General features: G+C 37.7%; 1 protein-coding gene across 1 annotated transcript; it reads right to left on the reverse strand.

The window, feature by feature from the left end:
* Positions 1-671: 671 nt before the first annotated feature.
* LOC107704208 (disintegrin and metalloproteinase domain-containing protein 10-like) lies at positions 672-21,652 on the reverse strand. Its single transcript, XM_016507096.1, has 16 exons — positions 21,472-21,652; positions 19,793-19,943; positions 17,115-17,233; positions 15,073-15,231; positions 14,000-14,100; positions 13,778-13,921; positions 13,593-13,685; positions 12,390-12,573; positions 12,137-12,300; positions 8,962-9,145; positions 8,669-8,819; positions 7,147-7,330; positions 4,715-4,823; positions 3,237-3,457; positions 2,926-3,052; positions 672-1,837 (listed from the first exon to the last, which is right to left on the reverse strand). The coding sequence occupies exons 1-16, from the start codon at positions 21,542-21,544 to the stop codon at positions 1,674-1,676; spliced, it is 2,328 nt and encodes a 775-aa protein (XP_016362582.1). The 5' UTR covers positions 21,545-21,652; the 3' UTR covers positions 672-1,673.
* Positions 21,653-23,897: the final 2,245 nt, after the last annotated feature.

Raw genomic sequence — 23,897 nt, forward strand, 5'->3', positions numbered from 1 at the left:
ACTATGTAAAAATGAAAAAAAGTCAAATACAGGCAAATATTCTCCGATCCAGACCGCCGCGAAACCACCGAGCCGGGTTTCTTCCTCGCAGATGGCAGTACGGTGCGGTCGGCCTGGACTCACAAACGCTAAAACAAAAGAACAGTATCAAAACCAACAGAAATCCTCCAGTTACTGTACAGAGTTCATATGAGAGACCAGTCCGTCTCCACGATGATGATGATGAAGGTGTGTTTCTGTCAGAGTCTGTAAACTAAACGTGCTAATGTGACCGCGAGAATCCTCCGCTTTCCCATGATGCTCAGTGACTGCAGTCTTCTGAAGTGATTGTACCTTTCTGCAGGTTTCTTCATGATCGTACTGTTAAACACACATTAATCTCAAGTCTGCGCTGCTCTTCATGCACACATTCCTCATCAGTGGAGTGTGGTGAATGTGAGTGTATGGCAGGCCATTTTAACATTTAATCCTTACAACATACTAGCATCTACTCGCACACTGCTAGTACTTATTCTTTAGCTAGGAGTACCTCTTAAAAAAAAGATAACAGTACCTATTCATTAGATACTAGTACACACTTATTAGATACTAGTACGAATTCCAAATGCTACTGGCAAGATTTTTCATTTTACTAGTAAGATTTTTAATTGAGCTCTACAGTGGCCATTCTGACTAGTTAAAACAGAAAACGAGTTAAAAAAAAATTGTGACTATTAAGGTAAGAACAGTTACTAGCAACAATTACAAAAAGACGTGTCTAAAAAATAAGTACCTAAAACTAGTGACTAACAAATAACTAAGTATGTACTAGTATCTATTGAATGCTTACTAGTACTATTTAAAAACATGAGTCACATTATGAATGCATACTAGTCAGAACTGAAGTTAATATCTGAATGACAGATCCCCATAGAAGTGGCAACAATCTGAAATGTGCTACTAGGAACAACATAATAGTTACTAGTCACCACTGAAATAGGTACTAGTAACCTTTTAAAGATAACAGTATTTATTAGATACTAGTACTTAAATAATAATATACCTAGTACCTAAAGAATAAGCACTAGCAGCTAATGAATAAGTACTAGTATCTTATGAATAAAAATTAATACCTTTAAAAAGTAGTACCTAAATAGTACCTAAATAATAAGCACGGGTAGCTGAAGAGGTTTTGAGGATTAAATGTTGAACGGGCTTGCCATAGAGGTGTGGAGCTATATACAAACAAACACGAACGCACACAGAATGAAGCATGTAAACGGCGGACTGACGCAGAGCCGCCTCCTTCGTTAGCGTTTTTGAGTCCTGAGTGTTGTCAACAAAACTGTAACTGTAAATTTCTTATCGACAGTAGAAGAAATAATCTGTTCTCACATATAATACAGTTAATATCGTTTCTCTATACAGCCGCGCGTCTGCGGAAAAGGGAAGGCGAAACGTTTCTGCTCTTACAAAATAAAAGTCCTTTTCCGTGCTTAAGCTCCGCACGAATCCTTAAAAAGATGTTTGATATCAAACCAGGAGTCTTGAGAGGAGTTCATGAAGGACGACAGGAGATGCTCTATCTACAAATACCCCGGTAAACCTTGGCACTCGAGGGTAAAACAGAGAAATGATGTGAGGACAGAAGTCTGAGGAAGCGTTATGGACTGGTGGCTCCTGTAAAGAGGCTCTCAGCGTCTCATCTGGCCCATCTGGTAGTTCTCCCGGGGCTGGCGCTGGCGCTGGGCCTGGCGTGGAGCGGGCCGCTGGTTCTGGTGAGCGTGCTGGTGCTGGTTCTGGTTCTGGTTCTGCTGCTGCTGCTGCTGCTGCTGAGCTCGTCGTCTCTTCAGAGTACCTGCACCAGACAGACAGAGAGAGAACGACTCTTCAGCATCACACAAACACACGGCCTTCACCTCAAATACTAATTTCTGAGACCACAGACCAAAACATCCAACAAAATCATGTTCTTTTACTCCTGACCGTAGTCAAACCAAACCAACGGAAACTCTTCAGCTGATAATATACTTTGACTATGGTCAGAAGTAAATGAACATTTTCAACTGATTGGGATTATAATAATACTATTTACAGGGATAATGTTTATTATTGGGATATAAACAATTATATGCATCACTATTATTATTATTTCTAAGGTAGAAATACATTAGTATTGTAATACTGTAAAATATTCTGAAAAAGGGCATACAAATTTGAATATATCTCTTTAAATATTATTATTTGTATTACTATTATTATTTCTAAGAAATAAACACTACTATTATAATACAACCACAGTGTTAAATAAAATATTAATTGAAAAGAATATTGTTTTTGTTGAAAAACACACAAAAATAAGTTTATTTACTTTTGACTAAAAATCAAAGTATTTAGATTTTCATATAAAATGAAGCTCTGATTGGGATAATAATAATAATAATATCCCAATAATAAACTTTATATTCTACTAAATAGATTTATTATTATTATTATTTCTAAGATGAGTATTGTAATTAGTATTGTACAACTACACTAAAATTAAAAAATGAAAATTTTATAAGCATTTTTTTTTTATACTTATTATTGTAATTTTACAATACTTATAGTTAATTTCTTCAATTGTATGAGTTCAAGGTTTTATTTTGGCAAAAAACTGCAGGGAGACCTTTACGTTTCTGACAGGAGTTTTACAAACGCATCTCGTTACAAATCTACATGCATGAAAGCGTGAACTGCTGTAATCATCTGTCCACAAACAGCATAACCTCGCAGCACATGCAGAGATTGAGTTTGCTGCATTTACTCTGAAGTGAGATGTGAAAGCACTGGATATAAACACTTGAATACAGCGCTTCACTCTGGATCTGGTGTATCCATACTGCAAAAACCCCCACTGACTCTGTTTCAAACGTCTCAGTACTGGACTGTGAGGAGATACGTTACCTGGCAGAGGTTTAGGAGGAGGCAGTTTGGGGTTGCTGCTGGGCGTGTGAACACTGCAGATCTTAATGAATCCGGCCATCAGCATGATGAGAGCGATTCCCATCAGCAGAACTGCCCACCAGTGAGCCTGAGACACAGACACAGAATAAACACACGCTCCGAGAGATAAACACAGAATAAACACTCTCAGAAACAAACACAGAATAAACACTCTCGGACACAAACACAAAATAAACACTCAGACATAAACACAGACACACACACACACAGAATAAACACACACACACGATCGGAGATGAAGGGACACGCACCACGATCCACTCTGCGATGTTCTCGTACAGCTCCGGGTTGAAGATGGCCTTCTTCAGGCGTGCCAGAGGACCGTCAGCGTCCACCAGACGGCACTTCATGAAGACGTCGCAGTAGCCCTTGAAGTCGTTGCAGGGTGAGCCGGCCTGAAGAGTAGTGACCTTCTTATTGAAGAAGCGGGCGAGACGCTCAGAGCCCGTGCTGCTGCAGGTGCTGGGGTTCACTGCGGAGACAGGTTTGCATTGTGAGAACAGTTTCTGATTTAAACTAATGAAGTGTGTTGTGAGTAGGGGAGTATCTTTAATTTAAGCACAGTTATTTAATTCAGTGGTGTTTATTACACAGCTCTCTATGATATGTGGTTCTGATTGGTCAATCGCAGCATTTAGTAATCATATATTCACTGAAAAAAACACAATCCTGTTTCATACAAATGCAACTGGCACCATCTTGTGTTTCATTTAGTAATTGCACTGAAAAAAGAAATAATAAATGAATGCAATTTACAGTATCATTCTCCAAACATTCCTGTGTATGCATAATATCTCCAAAACAAATATGAACTTGATTAAAAATCAGTGTTCTCCAATTTATGGATAATACAGGAATCTGAACTAGGTAGCATGACCTGGTTCTGGTAATTATAATAATCCTATATTATTATTATTAATCATCAATTGATTATGAAATTGTGTCGTGTTAAAGCATTCTGAATCTTGATGGAAATTAAGCTACTGTGAGAAGAGAGACGTGTAAGAAATTACAGTAATATGCAACGTAGAATTATTTGCAGTGTTTTAAACAGGGTTTTGGCAGGTTTTGTTCAATTTAAGTGTTTTTAAAGACCTTTTTAAGAAAGAACCTAAAAGGAATAAATTAAGGGAACACAATCTGTCATTATGTTTTCTTAATGAGTTGTATTAGTGGCACTTCAAAGTTTGAAAATACAACTTCCAACAGATCTCTTTTACTTTTTAATTCATTAAAAAATAGCTCAGCTAGAACATTAAAACAACTTCTACTGTATCTTCTGATCACACTGCAAAAAGTGCTGCTCTTCTTCAGTATTTTAGTCTTGTTTGTCAGTGCAAATGTCTGAATGCATATGATAATAAATAATAACAGGCTCAGAAAAATCTACTTAATTCAAAGAGAAACAAGTTTTCATTCCTCATTAGCAGATATTTGTTCTTGTTTTAATAATAAACTCACTTCATTATGCTTAGAAAACTAGACTTCTTCATTTTGCATCTCCAGTAAACGCATCTTGAATTAAGGATGTTTAGATATTTGAACTTTAAAACAAGACAAAAATACTGAGGAAGATGTCATTTAATGCCGTGACTTCATGAATTTCAGACGTTCAGCTCTCTTATTTTTTAGAAGCATGCATTGAGACTGTTAAAGACCTGCAGGACCCCTGTCTGAGTGTGCATATGATATTGGTGATATACATCACAATCTGAAGCTCTGTACTGACTTCTCTCCATGCAGCACACGTGGCAGAGCTCGGTCTCGTCTTTGCCGTCCATGCTGGCGCAGGTGCAGACCTCCAGCCCGTACTTCTCACAGATGGAGCCAGAGCAGCCCTGAAACACAGAGAGCAGGAGTGAGACGCTCCGTCACACCAGGGCTGTGTTCGGTACATCGATACCACGATGTAACGGCAGAGATTTGACGATACGAGTATTGATATACAGCTGTCTCAGTATCGATATCACGGCACATGCACAGCAGTGGACTGTGCTTAATTTGAACACCTTTAAAATGGAGTAGAAAAGTGCAAGGTTTCTGAAAAATAATGAATAGAGTATAATATATTGGCTACAACAAGGTTTAATCTGGCCACAGAGGAACACAACCGGGGTTTGCCTGATATAAAGAGACGTAATCCCCGAAACAGAGACTCACACTTGCGCAATACAGAATTATCTCCAAGTACGCACGCTCTCTCTCCACTTAACGCGCTTGCTTTCTGAAAACACCGGTTAGCTTGCAGTTCAGCGATCTCCACTTCAATATTCTATTCTCAGAAAAGTGTAATTCATCAACTGTTCATTTATGAGAGAGAGAGAGAGAGGCTGTGTATGTATGAATTACCACCGTTTTGCTGCGTTTCTCTATTAACAGTGAAGCTGTGGCTTTAACTACTTTAGAAACAATGATGTTACCAGCTACTTGTTGAGAAAGATAATGTAGCTCTTCAGCGGTTAAGCTATTTTATTGATAAAATTGTGGGCAGCACTGAGAAGTTTCTGAGTTGCTGAATGTGCTTGAGCTACAGTGAAGACAGCGCATTAGTTTAGAACGCTTCTAATTTTTTTATTTATTTTTTTTTTAAGCACAGAGAGTGTGTAAATTTGTGCAATGATAACCTACCAGCAATGTAAAGATGATTTTTTTTTAATAAATCAGCCTTGTGTGCGTTAGATACAGTGAAAACAGCACGTTAGTTTAGAACTCTTCTCATTTTTTTTTTAATCGTAGAGAGTGTGTTAATTTGTGCAATGATAACCTACCAGCAATGTAAGTGATTTTTTTTAAATATTAGAATGAGTACATTACAATATAAGAGTACATTATTATTTGTGGGCCTAAAAACAAGATGCAAACAATCAGAATATTGTACCTGGTGGAGAGTGCCCAATATTAACATGAAACATACGCCATTACTTATATAGTATCCTGCTATGTTACAGTTATGGAGGCCCTTCATAATGCAGAGGTCAACTGCCTGTTCTGCTAATAGTCAGCAATGACCCTGTAGTATGCAGTGTTAAATAAACAGCTGTTTACTGAATTCTGCTGAGGTGAAATTCAGTGCAGTCCTGTATCGGCATTCTTATCGTATCATGACTTTGCTGGTGATACACAGCCCTATCACACACACACTCACACTCACACACACACACACACACACACACACACACACACCCACTGTTGCGTTTATAATTTTGTTCAGTGTAGTATTATTGTTTCATATTTTAATTATCATTAAAACCATATTCAATTACTGCGATTTGAACAACTGAGGATACATAAATACTGTCCAGCATTAGGCATAGTATTCAGTGACAGTGTCAGGTGCGCACAGCAGCAGAGTAGTTTCATTTTTGTGTGAAAATATGGAGGAACGCTGGGAGGTTTTATAAGAGTGCTAAGGGAATTATACAAATTAATATGAATTAATTAATTATATGTAACTCTGAAGGTTCTGACTGTCTTCAGAAAAAATTAGATGGCATTTTGTTTTCACCTTCGCTCCATGTAATACCTAATAAACTAGTGTTCTTTACGGGAAACAGCTGTAATTCTGCTGCTCCATCAGCACCACCTGCTGGCAGAGAGTGGATTTACAGAGACTCACATTTTGTGTGCAGTTTATGTCTGGACTAAAACCAGATCAGCTTTGCATGCCCTGCTGTAAATTTTGACTGGTTGATGAAAAACAAGCTTATGTGGATTCTACACATTTAAACAATTCAGATAAGGTATTTATAGAATTATTTATGGAGCAGATAAAATACAGATAATCATTTATTTATCAGTTATCATTTTGACTTAACCCTTTTCTTTATTTAAAGGCTGAAATGTGAGCTTTACCATTTTATTAAACTTTTTCAACGTGTTATTTGAACATTTCGTACATGTTATTAGATAAACTGCTGTCAGTCGTGTTGTCATTTAAAATACGGCCATCATTGGTAATGTTATTGTTTTAGTGTTTATGCAAACAAAAAGTCATTTTATGTGTTGATTTTAAATATAAAATTTGGTGAAGTGATTTATGTGTCAGTAGTTTTTGAACATTTCCAGCACATGTTAACGATACCGTGATAATACTGATAACCGTGATAATTTAGGTCACTATAATGGTGATATGAAGTTTTCACAGCGCTGCGGATCACTCACCCCGTTCAGGCAGACCTGCGTGTCCCCGTGGCAGGCGGTGAAGTTGGCTTTGGGCTCTGAGGTGGGGCACTGGGCCGAGGCGCCGTTACACATGCCCTGATGAGCGCACTCAGACTCCTCGCGACACTTCTCATTCCGGCCCTTGTAGGAGCACTCGGCCGTGCAGCAGGGGCCCTGACTCGGACTGCACACACACAGCAAATCAACACATCCAGGCGTCATACACATGCTTACAGTGAACTTCCACGACTTCTCACACAATCTTCATGACCTAATGTTCTGCTACTTTACAATAACAATAAAAATCTGCTCAAATTTATCATAGCATGTTTACTAAAATGAATGACTATTAATGCTACTTCTTTGTTTTCTAGTTGTTTTACTAAGTGCAAGCTGCGATTGCGCCAGACGTTACTCCATGCAGAGAACATTTCATCACATCACTGAATATTGTAATTTAACCAATATTATGAGTTAAACTCAGGACCTGAATTTCATTTTGGAAACTATTTCGGTCTAACAGTAGAATTCAGGTACAAAAACATACAAAAATTGAATAAACTATAAAATAAAAAACTGATTAAAGTTTTAAAAGTTATTCAGTCAAGAGCAGTGCATGATTTTCTGTGTTTTGTTGTTTGATAATTATTAATGACAGTCAGCACAAGTTTATTAATGCTGCACCTGACCCGTGTCCGAGGCACTCTTAGAAGTTTTGGACCCAAACCCGCTCGGGCCTTGGGTTTTGGATCCAAGTGGACGCGTGAAGACCTCTACCCTGAATAGGGCCTTTTGCACCGCGGGAACCTTTTCATAGTACCAGAACTAATTGTGGAACTACCCACTTTTTGGCGTTGTGGCACCGCCGAAACTGGGTGCGATTTTAGTACCGGACTGCCTTTTTCGAGAACCAAATTAGCTCCTACTCCGGAGCAGGGTCTAACCAGCACAACTGGTACTAATCGTGACGTAAGTAGACATTGATTGGCCAAACGTGTATGGAAACGCCCTCACCCGCCATGATTTAAAACGCTGTGTAACCATACTGTAAACGTGTCAACTTATTTCGCAAGTATGGAGAACAGCGATAGATGGACGGACGCTGAAGTGCAGGCACTTGAAGCAAATGCAGCACTGCCAGTTGTTGTTGGAGATTCTTAGTCCTCCTTTCCGTTCTTTCAATCGCTTTACGTATACGTCGACTTTCCATGTCCATTATTGTGAAACCCGCGAGACACAACAAAAACACAGCTCCGATCACAGCGTCCTCCATCCTCCTGTTGTTAATGTTGTTCTTCTGTTTCCGTTGTTGAACGCCACGCACAAATGACGATGCTGTCGACCGGCTTACATCACTTCTTAGTACACATTGTCGTGCGAATGCAACCCTTTAAATGGTACTGGGAAATAGTTCGCGCAAAATCGTCCCAGTACTTTAGTACTGTACATTTAGTTCTGGAACTAAAGCGGTGCGAAAGGCCCTAATATGGATCACGCTGGAGAAACACACTGAGCGCTGTACCTGCAGACTTTGTTGGGCTTGAGTTTGCACTTCCTGTTGTCTGGCTGATTGGCGTCATAGCAGCACTCGTCTTTACACTGATCACTGTAGCCACAGTCACACTCCTCACCCGGCTCCACCAGACCGTTCCCACAGATGGGCTGTCCAGACTCTGTGACACACACACACACACACTCACAGACACAGACACACACATACACACACACACAAAGAGACACACACAACAGACACACACAGGTGTCAGTGCTCCAGCTGAAGATCAGGACTCACTCTCCCATCGCTCTGAGACTCACCTACGAAACAGCTGCCGCGCTTCTTCTCCAGCACCTGGCTGATGTTCTTGACACTGCAGACGGAGAACTTGTTGTTGTTCAGCTTGTCTCCGGATGTGGCTCGAGCGTACATGATGTAGTTCCCTCGCTCCTTCTTATCCTGGCTCTTGGACTCGCCCGGAGTGCACTCCGACCCGGAGTCATGCTGTGGACCATCATCATCATCATTAACATCATCATTATCACAATAATCATTATCACCATCAACCACCACCATCATGATCAACATCATTACCATCACCATTAACATCATCATCACCATCAACCACCACCACCATCATCAACATCATTACCATCATCATCATCACAATAATCATCACCATCAACCACCACCATCATCATTAACATCATCATTATCACAATAATCATCACCATCAACCACCACCATCATCACCATCACCATTAACATCACCACAATAACCATTATCACCACCATCATCACTAGGGGTGGGCAATATACGGTAGACACGATTAACCAGTAGAGATATTGGACTTATCGTCTCTATCGCGGTTAAATGCTCATGTGACATTAATGTGCTTATCGTTTGTATGCGTTTTTAAGCATTGCGGTTTAAAAACAAGTGATTTTAAGTCGTTGAAATGCAATCAGCAGCAAAAGAGAACTCACAAAGCTCTTAAAGTGACAGTAGTCTAATATTCCTGCTCTGTCATTCGTGTTACTCAAACAACACAAGTGAAAATCTCACTCACTGCTCTTGACTAAATCACTTTTGTAACTTTAAAAAGAAATATATATTTCATTTACACAGTGAAGAATATGCAGTGTTTTTATACATTTAATTATTATTATTTTTTTTTTTACAATGTATGTACCAGGGCTGTACGTTAACTTTTTTTTCACATAGCACTGGTGCTACAGAGGTTGAAAGTTTTGTAGCACAGGCCAAAAAGTTGTAGCACACGTATAAAATGTCTGTTCATGTCTGAAAACAAACACAAGTAATGGAGTTCCATCACTTAAATAGGCACTGATGTTCCATACAGAGCACAAAAAATACAAACCATCACAAAAATTGTTTTTGACAAAGTTTTCTTAATTTGCTAAAAATGGAAGAGTTCAGAAACATGACACCTCTTACACCTTAACAAAATATAAAATAAAAAAACAATGGCAGACATTTAGGCAAAGTTAGCAAAGATAAAAATCTTTTTCAGTATTTTATCTTTGTTATTAGAAAATAAGAACATTTTTCAGGTACAGTATTTAGCAGTATTTACAACATTTTATTTTACAGGTACAGTATTTAGCAGGAGCATTCAAGAAATTGAATGAACAAATATTAAAATAAAACACTATATACATCAATTATACTTTTTTTAAAGCAACTGACTGATGATAAGTTCATCAGTCAAGAGCAGCGAGTGATTTTTTTTCTGTTTGGTTGTTTTACTAACATTAAAAGATCATCTGTCTTTCAATAGCGTTTCATTTTTATACCATCATTTACTCAAGTTGTTTTAAACCTGATTCATCGCACAGACCAGTTTTTTTGTAGCACGTGCGACATATATTTCGCACTGTACAGCCCCGTGTACCATTTCTTATTCGTTTATTCTACTGTATTTTTTTTGTCCTGTTGCTTGTAATTAGTTTCTTATTCTTATTTAATCACTGACTTTCTGCTTGTCTTCAGTGAGAGTTTATTTTTTTAATTCAGGCTAGAATTAGTTTTTGTGATATTGACACTGGTGACAAGAATTATGAAATTTCTATGGTGTCATGTTCTATGGTAAATGTTGAAAAACTATATCGTGATATGTATTCTTACTGTGAAAAAATTACTTATATCGCGATATAAGGTTTTGGTCATATTACCCACCCCTAATCATCACCACCACCATCTTCATCATCAATCACTACGATCAACATCATCATCATCTTTAAATCCCTCCACACTTTACACACTGAGATGAATTATAATCTTAATTGTAATTAAATTTACATCAACAGGGTTTCTGCTTGTTTTATGAAGGTACATTTAAAACTTTTTAAAGACCTTTATATATAAAAAAAAAAGGAATAAATTGAATTGAAAACTGTATTTTCAAACTATTGTGTTCTGTCGATCTCCATTACGTTTTTAATCAGTTCACAATAACGGCTTGAATATCTCTGCTCATAAACACTAGAATATGGACATAACTTTTACTGTTCCTTCTGAACAAACTGCAAACAACTGCTGCTCTTCCTCAGTGTTTCCAGTGCCAATATCAAAAGGATGGCGGCATGTTCACACGCTGCGGCTTCTCTCTCTCCCGACAGAAAGCTGTTTTCGTGTTTTTGTCTTGTGAGTCGCAGTGTTTTTGTACGTATTCATCGCGTCTATCTGTCTCTAAGCGCGCATACAGTCGTGAGACAAGGGTCGTCAGAGGCTCTTCAAGACTGATTTAACACCACTTACTGGAATATGTTTAAGCAGGCTGCCACATACAATAACACCACAGCCCTCCAGGAGTACTCGGAGACTGTCACTGCCTACATCACCAAGTGCATTGATGATGTAACAGTCACAAAGACCATCACTGTCCGGGCCAACCAGAAGCCGTGGCTAACAGACATGTGGAAGAATTGACAATAAAGCAGACTTGACTTGACAATGTCTGAAAATACTTACATTAAGATACATTTACTGGAGAAACTAAATTACATAAGATATGTTTTGTTTTATGAAATATTGTAAACCAAGAATAGAGTAAAAAAAAATCAACTTAATTCAAAGAGAAAATAGTTTGACAGATATTTGTTCTTGTTTTAAGCAGAAACTGTTATATTTCTCAAAAAACAAGACTTTATACAGTATGTTCAATTTGCATCTCCAGTAAATGTCTCTTGATTTAAGATGTTTAGATATCTGTACTGAGAAACAAGACAAAAAAAGTCCCTTTTTTTTGTTGTGAAAGCAATTATGCAGCATTTAATGACTTTAGAACTTGAAGACTTAAGACCTTTTTAAGGCATGCAGAAACCCTGAATAAATTCCCTGTCTGTTGTTCTCAGTCAGATCTCCTCATGTCAGAGTGACAGACACTCTGAAATAAGACACATGAAACAGTGATTGCAGCTCTGCTCACTCTGGACCTTCATCAGGGGCGTCAGATCTTCATCCTCACTCACCGGGGAACCGAAGTTGTGTCCGACCTCGTGAGCAAAGGTGATGTGCGAGACTTTGGGAGGCACGTGCGAGGCATAGTTCTGCACCGTGATGATCCCGGTGTTCAGAGACTTCTTCTTCCCGTCAGAATACAGCTTATTCTTCTCGCAGATTCCCCCAGAGCTCCCTGAGAAACACACAGCAGCATCAGCATCAGAGGCCTGACGGAGAAACGCTTCATCTGAGTGCACATCTTTATAATGCAGCAGCGGTTACCAGCTGGAGCGCCGACCCAGGCCAGACCCAGCACGCCGTCGTCAAAGTCCCGGTCGGTGAAGACGTACGCCAGGCAGTAATCATCGTGATTCTGCTCCGAGTTCAGCTCCAGAAACTTCTCCACGCCGATGTTAGCGAAGCGGAAGGGGTTGGAGCGATCGCGCTCGTCGCTGGTGGTGTTAATCTGAGATGAGTCGAGCAACACACGGCTGTTAGGAACCAGCTGCTGTGTCTAAAGCTGGGCTATTAACAACTAAACCATCATTTGTTACTGAAAATATACTATATATATATATTGAAAAACAATTAGTTCAGCTAGTTGCTAATGCAACATTTCTCATTTTCATTTAGTTGATATGGAAGCACATTTTCACCACATAAGAAAAAAATATCATGCTTTGATAAATAATTATGACATGAAAATTTGTAATTATGACATAAACAGTAAAAAAATAACGTCACAATTATGATACAAAGTGTTTGTCATACTTTTGACTTGTCACCAAACATATTTTTTTACTAAAATAAAAACTAAAACTGAAATAAAAATTATTGACATAAAAAAAACCTAATAAAAATAGACACAATTACTAAAATTTTAAAACTGGGAAAATCAAATCCAATTCAAAATTCTTAATGTAATGGTGTTAAAAAGCAGCTTGTGTATAAATATGTTATTATTAGAGATATTATCATTTGTTAAAACCATAAAAATGTATTTAAAATAAAAACTAAAAATACAAATATGAAGAAAAAAAAAAACACCTAATTTCAGCTAGTTGCCAAGGCAACATTTTTAATATTCAGTTTAAGGGAAAAAAATGCTTTGGTGAATGTCATCATTATTGACATTACATGTCATAATTTTTTACATAAAATCTGAAATTATGACACAAAAAGTCAAATAAATGACCTAAGTCATAGTTAGGAAATACAAAATTTAAATTTTTATGTCACAATGATTTAACCAAACATTTGCTTTTTACAAGGGCTTTCATAAAGTATCAAAATAAATAAAAAGTATATAGATATATTTACCTAAAAAAACATACCTACACAACAAAATGACTAAAACTTTAACTGAAATTAAAAAGGAAAACTTAAATTTAAAATATGATTGTTACTATAAGAGTATGTCAGTGATAGAGTAATATCTGTAAGTGTTTTGAGCTCTGCACATGCACTCATTTCATGTGAAATCACCCGTATCCTCTTGACCATGAAGCTGATGTTGCGGATGCCCATGAAGTCTGTGCCCTGGTAGATGGCATCAATGGCCTTGACGTGACTGGAGATCTGCGCGGGACACAGAGCATCAGCATCATCATCATCATCATCATCATCATCATCACTCACTGATCCAGCTGTCTCCGCAGGTCAGGACGCACCTGAGCGATCACGGCCTCTCTGGTCTTGTAGTACTTGTAGAAGAGGTGATCGGTTTGGATGAAGAGCTGGCAGGTGTTCTTCTCCACCTGCGTCATCCTCCTCTTCCTCAGTAAGACGGGGTCATCTGTGGACGTGATCGCCTCCTGAGGGAAACACAGACGCCTCATCACCTGAGAGCCAGCGGTGCTTTCTCTGAACAAACACTGAAGCAGATGTCTGACCTTGCTCGGGTCCTCCAGCGCAGACGCCTGATATCTCTTCATCCGCTCGAACACAGACGAATCCGCGCAGCCGCCTCCCGGCCCGTATCTGTGAGGATAATCTGATCAGGTGACAGAGAGGGACAAGGAAACACCGTCAGAAGCTCAGTGACAAACCCATCAAAGCAGATGGACTTCATCATGATGTGTTACATGAAGACTCGTTATCTGACTCTGAGCAGATCACATGAGTTTAGCTGGGATGCTCAATCCAGTCATAAACACGGACGTTACAATTTAACGTGGAATGTTATGGAATTTGCTAAAGTTTGGATGAATTAATCAAAAGTAGGTCAGTATACTTAAATCGCAATATGGACTAGTGTCTGTGAATATTAGACCACAGAAATACTGTTTAAGTATGAATCCTGTGTTCTGCGTGTCTCTGTGTGAATGAATGACGCAGATGTGCGGTTTCGTTTATTACACACACACTGAAGAGTGTGACGCTCGCTGTGATTTAATTCAAATGGAAAAAATGGAATTTGGGAAAAAAATAAAACTGATTTCATTGGACTCTAGTTTAGGGTTAGTGGTCAGTTAAACAGAAAACATGTGACCGCCAGATACACGACCGACCAATCAGAATCAAGTATTTCAGAGCGACGTGTCAAACAGTTAACTACACTGAAGCTGTTCATAGCACAAAATTATCACAATATATATATCATAGAGGCACAAAAACAACTCGTGTAACAAAACAATTAGACATTTTATAAAAGTCCCAAATATATGAACTAACATTGTCAAGGTGCAATTATTTTGTTACAGTATTCATGAATCTGTTAAAATTAGTACAATACAAAATACAGCTGCTCATTGTTTGTTCATGTCTGAGGTTTATAAAATAATATTACCAGATACATCTTTTGTTTTTAATGATGTATTAGTAAATGTTGAAATGAACGAGCTGTTGTTAATCAGGTCACACCCTGATGAAGATGCAAACTGAGCACAAGAGCCGTTTCTCCTACTGTGTGAGGTGCAGCACAGCTCCTCTGTTGAAGTGTTTCTCAGACAGACGGCTCACTCACGGATGTGGTCCTCGTGGTAGATGACGGAGTGGAACGGGACATTCTTGTCCTGCAGGTATCTCTCGACCGGCTCCACGTAAAACGTCCCTCGATGGGTCTGAATGAAGCCCTCGAACTTCCCGTCCACGACCGAGCCGTGCGTCAGAGAGCCCTGTTCACCTGAGGACAGACGGATCCGGATCAGACGAGAAGAGCCAGATCTCCACTCCACCAGAGAATCACAACACCACAGACAAACACACAAGACCTGCTCATGCTTCTGAGAGAGTCTTTTCTGCTCGCCAAGGCTGCGCTTATGTCATCAAAAATACAGTAGAAATTCAAAATATCTGTGATCAAAACATTATTACTCCAGTCTTCAGTGTCACATGATCTTCAGAAATCATTCTAATATGTGACCCTGGAGCACAAAAGCAGTCTTAAGTCGCTGGGGTATATTTGTAGCAATAGCCAACAATACATTGTATGGGTTAAAATTATTGATTTTTCTTTTATGCCAAAAATCATTAGGATATAAAGTAAAGATCATGTTCCATGAAGATATCTTGTAAATTTCCTACCGTAAATATATCAAAACTGAATTTTTGATTAGTAATATGCATTGCTAAGAACTTCATCTGAACAACTTTAAAGATGATTTTCTCAATATTTAGATTTTTTTGCACCCTCAGATTCCAGATTTTCAAATAGTTGTATCTCAGCCAAATATTGTCCTATCCTAACAAACCATACATCAATGGAAAGATTATTTATTCAGCTTTCAGATTATGCATAAATCTCAATTTCACAAAATTGACCGTTATGACTGGTTTTGTGCTCCAGGGTCACATATGCTGATTTGCTGCTCAAGAAACAGTTCTGATTATTATCAATTTTGAAAACAGTTGTGCTGCACAATATTTTTGTGGAAACTGTGATACATTTTATTTTTCAGGATTCACAGATGAATAGAAAGTTCAGAAGAACAGCATTTATTTGAAATAGAAATCTACTGTAACATTATAAATGTCTTTACTGACACTTTTGATCAATTTATTGCATCCTTGAATTAATGAATGAAAGTAAGGCTGGGCGATATGGCAAAAAAAATCGGTTTGACCGATTCTCGATTTTTATGATTTTTTATGATTTTTTAACTAGTCAACTTGAAAATGAAACTACAACATGATTGAATTAACTTTTTCTTTATTAACCCTCTAGTTAAAGAAAATTCTATTCTAAGTGCAGCACACATGAAGTAAATGTTAAACTAATCACTTGTTAAATATCTCTGCAGAAAAGATGCATAAACTACAACTACATCTTGTACAAATTTGTCTTATACACATCATATATTCAGAAATAATAAGAGGAAAATGCTTTCAAAATTCTCAAGAGTCAAGGTAATTCAAATTCAAAATGACTGAAGGTATAACACCAGTAGACTATTATTAACTATAAATGTTCTGTAAACAGCAGCTTTCAGTCCATCACCATGATGCAAACATGAAATATCAGACATACAGTAGTAGTTCGTTACAGGTTTTTTATTCGCTTGCGCTGCTTTTCCATTGTTTTTTCTGTGTAAACATGGATGTGTTTGACTGTTGCGCTCGCGTCTCATGTATGAAACAGCTTTCTAAAAACACTGCGCTCAAGTTAAGAGAAGTTAATTCCCATCTTCTTGCATGTGTTTGCTATTCCTCTGCCCGCGTCGCGTCTTTATCAACACAAGTGCGTTCTGTGTGAATGGTGTCTAGCGCTATATTCTACTTACGGTCCTTCACTGAGTGCATCACACGTGAGCGGTTCAATCGTTCTTTTCTCTTTACTGTTATTATTGCCATAATGTTAAAGTGTCTAATTCTAACATTTGGTAATATTTCTATTCAAAATCGTGATTCCTCGATTTCTAAAAAATAAAATTTTGGCAAAACATTAAATTTGAATTAATCGATTAAATCTGAAAAATCGCCCAGCCCTAAATGGAAGTATTAATTTATTGTCTTAATCAGTACTGTAAATCCACTGGGACTGATGAAGAATGATCTGGAGTATATCACCGTATATTTCTCCGGTGTAGATGTGCGAGGTGTCGTAGTCCAGCTCCTGTCCAGACATCTCCAGCTTAAAGCCGTCTGAAAACAGCCTGGTGTCTCGCTTCATTCGCAGGCTGAAATGTCTGAGAGATGGAAACACGCAGCAATAAGAGATGAACACACACACACACACACACACACACACACACACACACATCTCATGACGAGAGACAGTCAGGTGAGAAAACCAGAGCTGTACAGGTCCTGATATTACAGCACAGCACTCAAACACTGATGAATCATGCTCCACAGAGGACAAATCTACTGATTTCTATTCAGATACAAAAGCTGTCACTAGGGCGGCACCCTCTCAGAGGTACATCAGTGGACCTTCTTCAGCTCTAAACGGTGCGTTTGGTACCCAAAGGACATATATTACTACTTTTGTAAAGGTACTGCTCAAGCGACTGAAAAACCCAGAGTACAAAAGAAATAGTGTAAAAAATTATTTTATATTACACATGACCAGCCAAATGTCAGCAGTGGTGGGTAATACGGTCTCTCCCTCTGGACACTTTAGCTGAATTGTATATACAGTAACAGAGCTTGTGTGGGACAAGTGGACTTTTTGAAGGGGCAAGTGAAAGAGAATTTTACTTGCCTGACCGGACAACTAATCTGATTAAAACATCTTATTAGGGAAGCACCGAAATTTGTGCGAGAATGATCATCTCTGACTGATAGTGGCTAATCAACTGTAACAAAGGTTGTGCGGTTGAGGCTCACGCAGCCTGTCTGTGTCTGAGAGAATCTCGTGGAGAAATCAAAACAAATTAACATAGAAGAAGCATACTGCTCTAAAATGTAGTTTTTATATTTATAACAGAGCCTAGTTAAGCAACATGACATGACCAAGAGAGTGAAGTTTTCCCTGTAAACCACGACTGCAAATTTGACATCGATTTTATGCAAGAGTTCAAACGAGTAGTTAATATACATTTTAGTACAATGTAGTCAATGTTGACTGTTTTTGCTCGATTTGGTAAACAAAAATTGCTTCAAACAAAGATTACAGTCGCTCATCTCTGAGCAACACACTGGTGTTTTTTAATTAATCATATAAGTCAATGATTCAGTAACCCATTCATAAAGACAGGCTCTTGGTTCATTCTTGAATGAATCAGTCATCTGAACGAATCGTTTGAATGAATCCCTCAATGACTCACTCATTAAGACAGTCACTTGCTGCCACCTACTGGTGCTTTACTTTCATATTTAAAAGTAGCCTATCTTTGCATTTTTTCTAACAATTCATATTTGTATAATAAAAAACACAAGATTTGAAACACCAAGCTCATAACATTATGTTGTTGTAATTTTGCAGTGTAAATGCATTCATGCTACATTTCAGCTGCATTAAACCGTCTGTGTAAATGCATCTAATGCCACTACAGCTGCTTCTGTTTCTTCTGCAGGGGAAAGATCACTTTGGTTAAAGGGGTTATATGATGCGATTTCAATTGTTCCTTTCTCTTTGGTATTTGATTGCTAACAGCCCTATATTATATTAAATAAATTATTCATAAAATATAAGAATTTGATATGAAAAATTATGCATACATTTAATACAATTAGGGGAAAATGCCCTTTGAATAGGCAAAAAAATGACCTGAAAGTCAATTTAAATAAATAATAGTATTCAGTAACTTTGTTTGGAAAACAACTAGCCAGAGTGGATGGTGAGCAAAAAAGTTAATGTCAAACTCTGTATATTACACACACACACACACACACATATATATATATATATATATATATGTATTGTTTTGATGCATGTTTTATGTTTGATGTTTTAACTTCTCAATGCATATATATTTGAATTTTGTAAAATGCTTTGAGATGCAAATTTTAAAAGTGCTATAAAAATAAAGTTTATTATTATTATATTGCTATTATATTGATTTATGAGCCGTTCACGTCATGTGTAAATAATTAGTTTCTCTTATGCCAAGATGGATTCAAAAGTGTTGAAATGCTACATTAATCCATTGTTAAAATCTTCTGGTTCCGGTTGTTCACAAGGTTTAATCTGGATCAGAGGATCGGGATGTGGAAATCCTGTGTTTTGCCATCCAGGATCAGGTAACCCGTCTCACTTCTGTGCCGGTATTTCAAAGCAACATTGGACTGGATCATCCTGATCCAGATACACACTTTTCCAGATTTCCGAATCTGGATTACTAGTGCTCTATGGAGATGCCAGTGTTTTGCATTTACACAAATAACTACTTGTTCTGACTGGTCCATCTCTAAAGATTGTGCCAATGTAGTTTACAATCAGTGATTAAAAAAACAAAACAATTTAATTGAATATAATATAATATTTTTGTTAGATATTGACAGCTGTTTGGGGATATATTACACGTTACAAATGTTGTATTTTTTGTACCAGTTTGATTATATTTTAGTTCCTGAAATCCACCCTTCTGCTGGGATCGGAATAATCCAGTTGTTTTGGACCAAAAGTATCCCAATCTTTCTAAAACGTTTTGAACAACACAACCTGAGGATTTAATCCAGATCAAAAACAAGATTGGATTTTGTGATCTAATCAGAATTCAGAATCCTTTTTTTCTTTTGAACAACCCATTTTGAAGATCTGATGCAATCCGATCAGAAGCGGAGCAGGAAGGACCCCTCACCTGCCGTGAGCGTGGAACTCCAGCTGCAGCTCGCGCTCCTGCAGAGACAGCGCTCTCTTGGCTCTCTGATGCTGACTGTGCAGCAGATCCGTGTCGTACGACAGACCCTCGTAGTGACGGATGTACTTGCTCAGGGGGTTGCCATAGTAACCTGCCAGAACACATGTGACAGTGAGCACGGCTGCGATTGGCCCACGGTGATCACGTGACTCGTGAGAATAAACAAGCTCAGTTCACACGCAACACGTCAGATATTTGCAGCTACAGTGACATTACATGGAATAATAGCACATCAGGGCAAATGTCTGCATGCAACGTCGTGGAGCTGATCACAGGATAATAACTAATACAGCACTGTGGAATATGAAAGGAACACGTTATTAATTTAATCTGATACCAACATGAAGGGAATTCTTACGATTCGTTCTGTCAGTGTAAAGCGTGAGCCGTAGTTCAACATTCAGATTAACTTAAAGCAAAGCGGCGTTATATTCATTCTTGTAATAACACATGTATTATATACGTCTAAAAGCTAATGCCGATACTGATATCTAGAGAGCAGTGCAGCCCAGGGTTATAATCGTAGAAAAACATTTTATTCTAAAACAATAAAAGCCATTTTGTTACTTATAAAATAAATGGAACTAAACTGGAAAAAAAAAAACGTAGTTGCCAAATGATCTAATTTTCATTACGTTTAAGTTGAAGTAATAAAATAGCTAAGACTAAAACTGAAAAAAAATTAAAAAAAAAATCTAGACATAAAAAAATGACAAAAATACACCAAAATTTACTAAAACTTCAAAATCTAAATTCTAAAATTAAAACAAATTCTAAAAAAGACATAAAAAATAAAAATAAAAACAACACAAATTCTACAAATAAATACTAATGAAAATTATAATAGTACAAGAATCATACAAAAACACTGGTGTGACCAGTGAGCATTATATATTACAATATCAATTTTTTTTTTCCTGTGTCTGTTTGCCTCTTAAGAAGAATCGCTTTATGTATCCCCCAATTGTAAGTCGCTTTGGATAAAAGCGTCTGCTAAATGACTAAATGTAAATGTGTAAATGCAATTTGAAATGAGATGAACATATAATTGCTAAAATAATATTTTTACCAAAACTAATTTCTACATTTATTTGACATTGTCAACTCTGTGGCTGATCTCAGATAGTGATCAGTATATGGGTGTATGACTGATAACCTGCTCATCTATGACACAGATATATGATTATTAATATCTGGGTGAGGCCCGATCCATCTGGAGCAGCTCCAGAGATGCTGTGCATTAAACCCATGGAGCTGCTGTAAAACGCAGCTGTCATTACTGAGAGATAGCGTTATATACTGTATATTAATCATCAGCAGCTGATGAAGGCTGATGAAGGTGTTTATGGGAATGATGAGAATCGTGGAGTCTCCTCCATCATCATCATCATCATCTGAAGCTGGATGTGTGTTAGCTCCTGTCTCAGCCCAGGCTCTTCTGACACACTTCAGCTCAGAGAAGCGTTCCGGACCGAATCCGCCGCGAACATCGACGGGAACCGGCGGATTTGCGGGAATAACGGAATAATGGTCGAGTTAGCGTTAGCATTAGCAGCGCTGCTATCGCGCAGCATCACCTAATCAGAGCCGAACCGCTCCAAACACACACTCACACTCACCTCGAGCGGACCTGAGGGAGCACAGGAGCCACAGCAGCACCGACAACACGGCCGTCATCGCGGACAAACGCATCTTTAGCGCATGGACGATGGACGGGGTTGGGTTTTATTGTTTACAGCTTCAGTCTAGGTTTGGGGGGCTTTGCGTGCTGACGTCAGACGCACAGAGAGCGTCAGCGAGCCCCTCCTCCACGCATTTATTCCGCAAGCGCAAGATTTACAGCAAAGACTGAGTGCTAACTGAGTAAAAATGCATTAACAAACATATTTGCAATATTTTCCAAAAACAAAATGAAATATCTCCTAGAGGGATTGTTTTGTAACTCTATAATTGAGAATTGCTGTTTAATTCCTTTTAAATACTGCATTAATAATACAATACAATACAATACAATAATACAATACTACATTTCATAATTCTACATACCATGTACCCTTCTGATTAATTAATATGAAGATTCACTGATAGTGATGATGCATGCTGTTTGTGTAATGCTGAGAAAGTGATGCCGTGTCTTATTTTCTGACTGTAAGTCCTAAACAGGTTTTAGATGGATTTGGCAGAGTTTATATTTAGTTTAATGAATATGAATTATTGCTTTAATTTAAAGGATGTTATCTTGTATTGTGAAAACAAAAGCAATAAAGATCTAGAATTTATTGTTAGCCTTTTTATTTTATTGGCAACATTTCAAACACATAAACAAAAATGCCTATGTTCAGTTAGTTTTGTTCTGATTTTGACTTTTATATTTCTTCAGTAAGACGAATGTTTAAGATACTATGACACAATCTTCAATCCCCCGGTATTTTATAATATCTTTATTTGTTAAAATTGAATGTGAGCTATGTTTTTTGTTTTTTTTTGGTTCTAATTTGTTTATAATTTGTATTGTTATTATTTTATATGTTCGTCCAATAATAAAAAGACTGAGTGATGCTTTAGATCAGACTCAGATTCAGAAGTGCATTCCTTTTACCACAAGCTGACTAAAATTGGAAGCGTTTAATTTTTCTTGATGACTTCTTACAGTAATAACATACAGTGAAGAATTATGATTATAAGCAATAACAGGAAGATGCAAGTCAATACTGGTAAGCTAAATTAAGGTAAGAAACAAGAATAATACCAACAAACACTAGTTATATGATGTGAGAGCTGAATTAGTCTCCAAAAAATATGTTCCCAACAGCAGAATATTGATTTTAAAGCAGAGTTTTCCCTGTGCACCTGAACCAGATTTGGGTTTTTGGGATCTGCACAGATTTCTGTATTTGTAAGAAACAAACCCCAAACTGCTGAGTAATAACTGAAGCAGCTGTGGTGGTCAGCTGAACACGTTTTAATGAAAAATAGTTTAATTGTACTAAATGTTAAGCAGATTTTTGGGGGGGATTACAGTCTTGGATAAATAATTAACAATGGCATTAATTTTGATGCACTTTTTTGTGCAGTGTCAGATTTGTACACACATATAAACCACACTCATATCCATACCAGCACACAATTATAATGACAAACTCTCAATCTAACTGCACTTTTGTTTTCTTCAGCAGAAGCAGAGCGTTGCTCCGTGGGCCAAACCTGAGGAAACTGTGCCATCAAGTGGAGAAATAGTACAAGTCCTCGCCTTGGAATTATGAGGTTCTATCTGACATTCACACATTCTTATTCTGTGACAGCTTATTTACACTATGTGATGTTTCTTTTGTAAGCTGTGTACATTTTGGGACTTTTTTTTTTAGAAAACAAAAAGGGTTCTGTCTACAGAAGTCTATGGAATGCCAAAACTTTGAAGTTTTACATGTACCTTACTGAGCTCTAGGACAGCCTGAATGTTTTAGTTTCATGGTTTTCTGCGCTGTCAGAAATACTGGTTAACCTATGGTTTTTGTTTGTTTGTTTTGTTTTTCTTGATATTTTGTATCTTATTTAGAGTCATGAACATGTCCTTTTTGTTTTTATACAATATGCAGAGTGTGAATATGATCAGCTGGTCACTTTGTTTATCGGGACTTTTAACAAGTGCACTAAATGTGGCATGTCAAGGTGCAATACTATATCTGCTCACTAATCACTGCTGACACTTACTCCATTCAGTTTCTACTTTCTGTTACTGGTTGATATCAGTGTAGAGGTCAATGTGCAGCTCTGTCGAAGCTCTCTGGACTCAGATTGATCAGTGTGCATGCAATATTATAACCCGCTCACTTGTTGTATACTTTTATAGTTGTTCTGTACAGTCCAGTCTTATTTATTGTCTGTGGTTATATGTTTGTTTTCTAAGAGCAGTCAGGAGCAGTGCTCCTCATTTCATTGTAAACAGAAAAATACAGTGACAGTAAAGGCTTTCAATAGATTTGAGTTCAGTATCTGTCGCTGTTTCTCCAGCAGACACTGGGTGGCGCTGCTCTCACACTCACTG

The sequence above is a fragment of the Sinocyclocheilus anshuiensis genome, unplaced genomic scaffold (assembly GCF_001515605.1).
Source record: "Sinocyclocheilus anshuiensis isolate Anshui unplaced genomic scaffold, SAMN03320099.WGS_v1.1 scaffold1228, whole genome shotgun sequence".
Lineage (NCBI taxonomy): Eukaryota > Metazoa > Chordata > Actinopteri > Cypriniformes > Cyprinidae > Sinocyclocheilus > Sinocyclocheilus anshuiensis.

Excerpts from the sequence above, each read along its gene's own strand:
- LOC107704208 (XM_016507096.1), bottom strand. The coding sequence starts at position 21,544 with ATGCGTTTGTCCGCGATGACGGCCGTGTTGTCGGTGCTGCTGTGGCTC. Across the intron at positions 9,146-12,136 it reads GACACAACTTCGGTTCCCCG|CATGACTCCGGGTCGGAGTG; the intron begins GTGAGTGAGGAT and ends GATGGTCCACAG. Across the intron at positions 8,820-8,961 it reads GCGCGGCAGCTGTTTCGTAG|AGTCTGGACAGCCCATCTGT; the intron begins GTGAGTCTCAGA and ends TGTGTGTCACAG.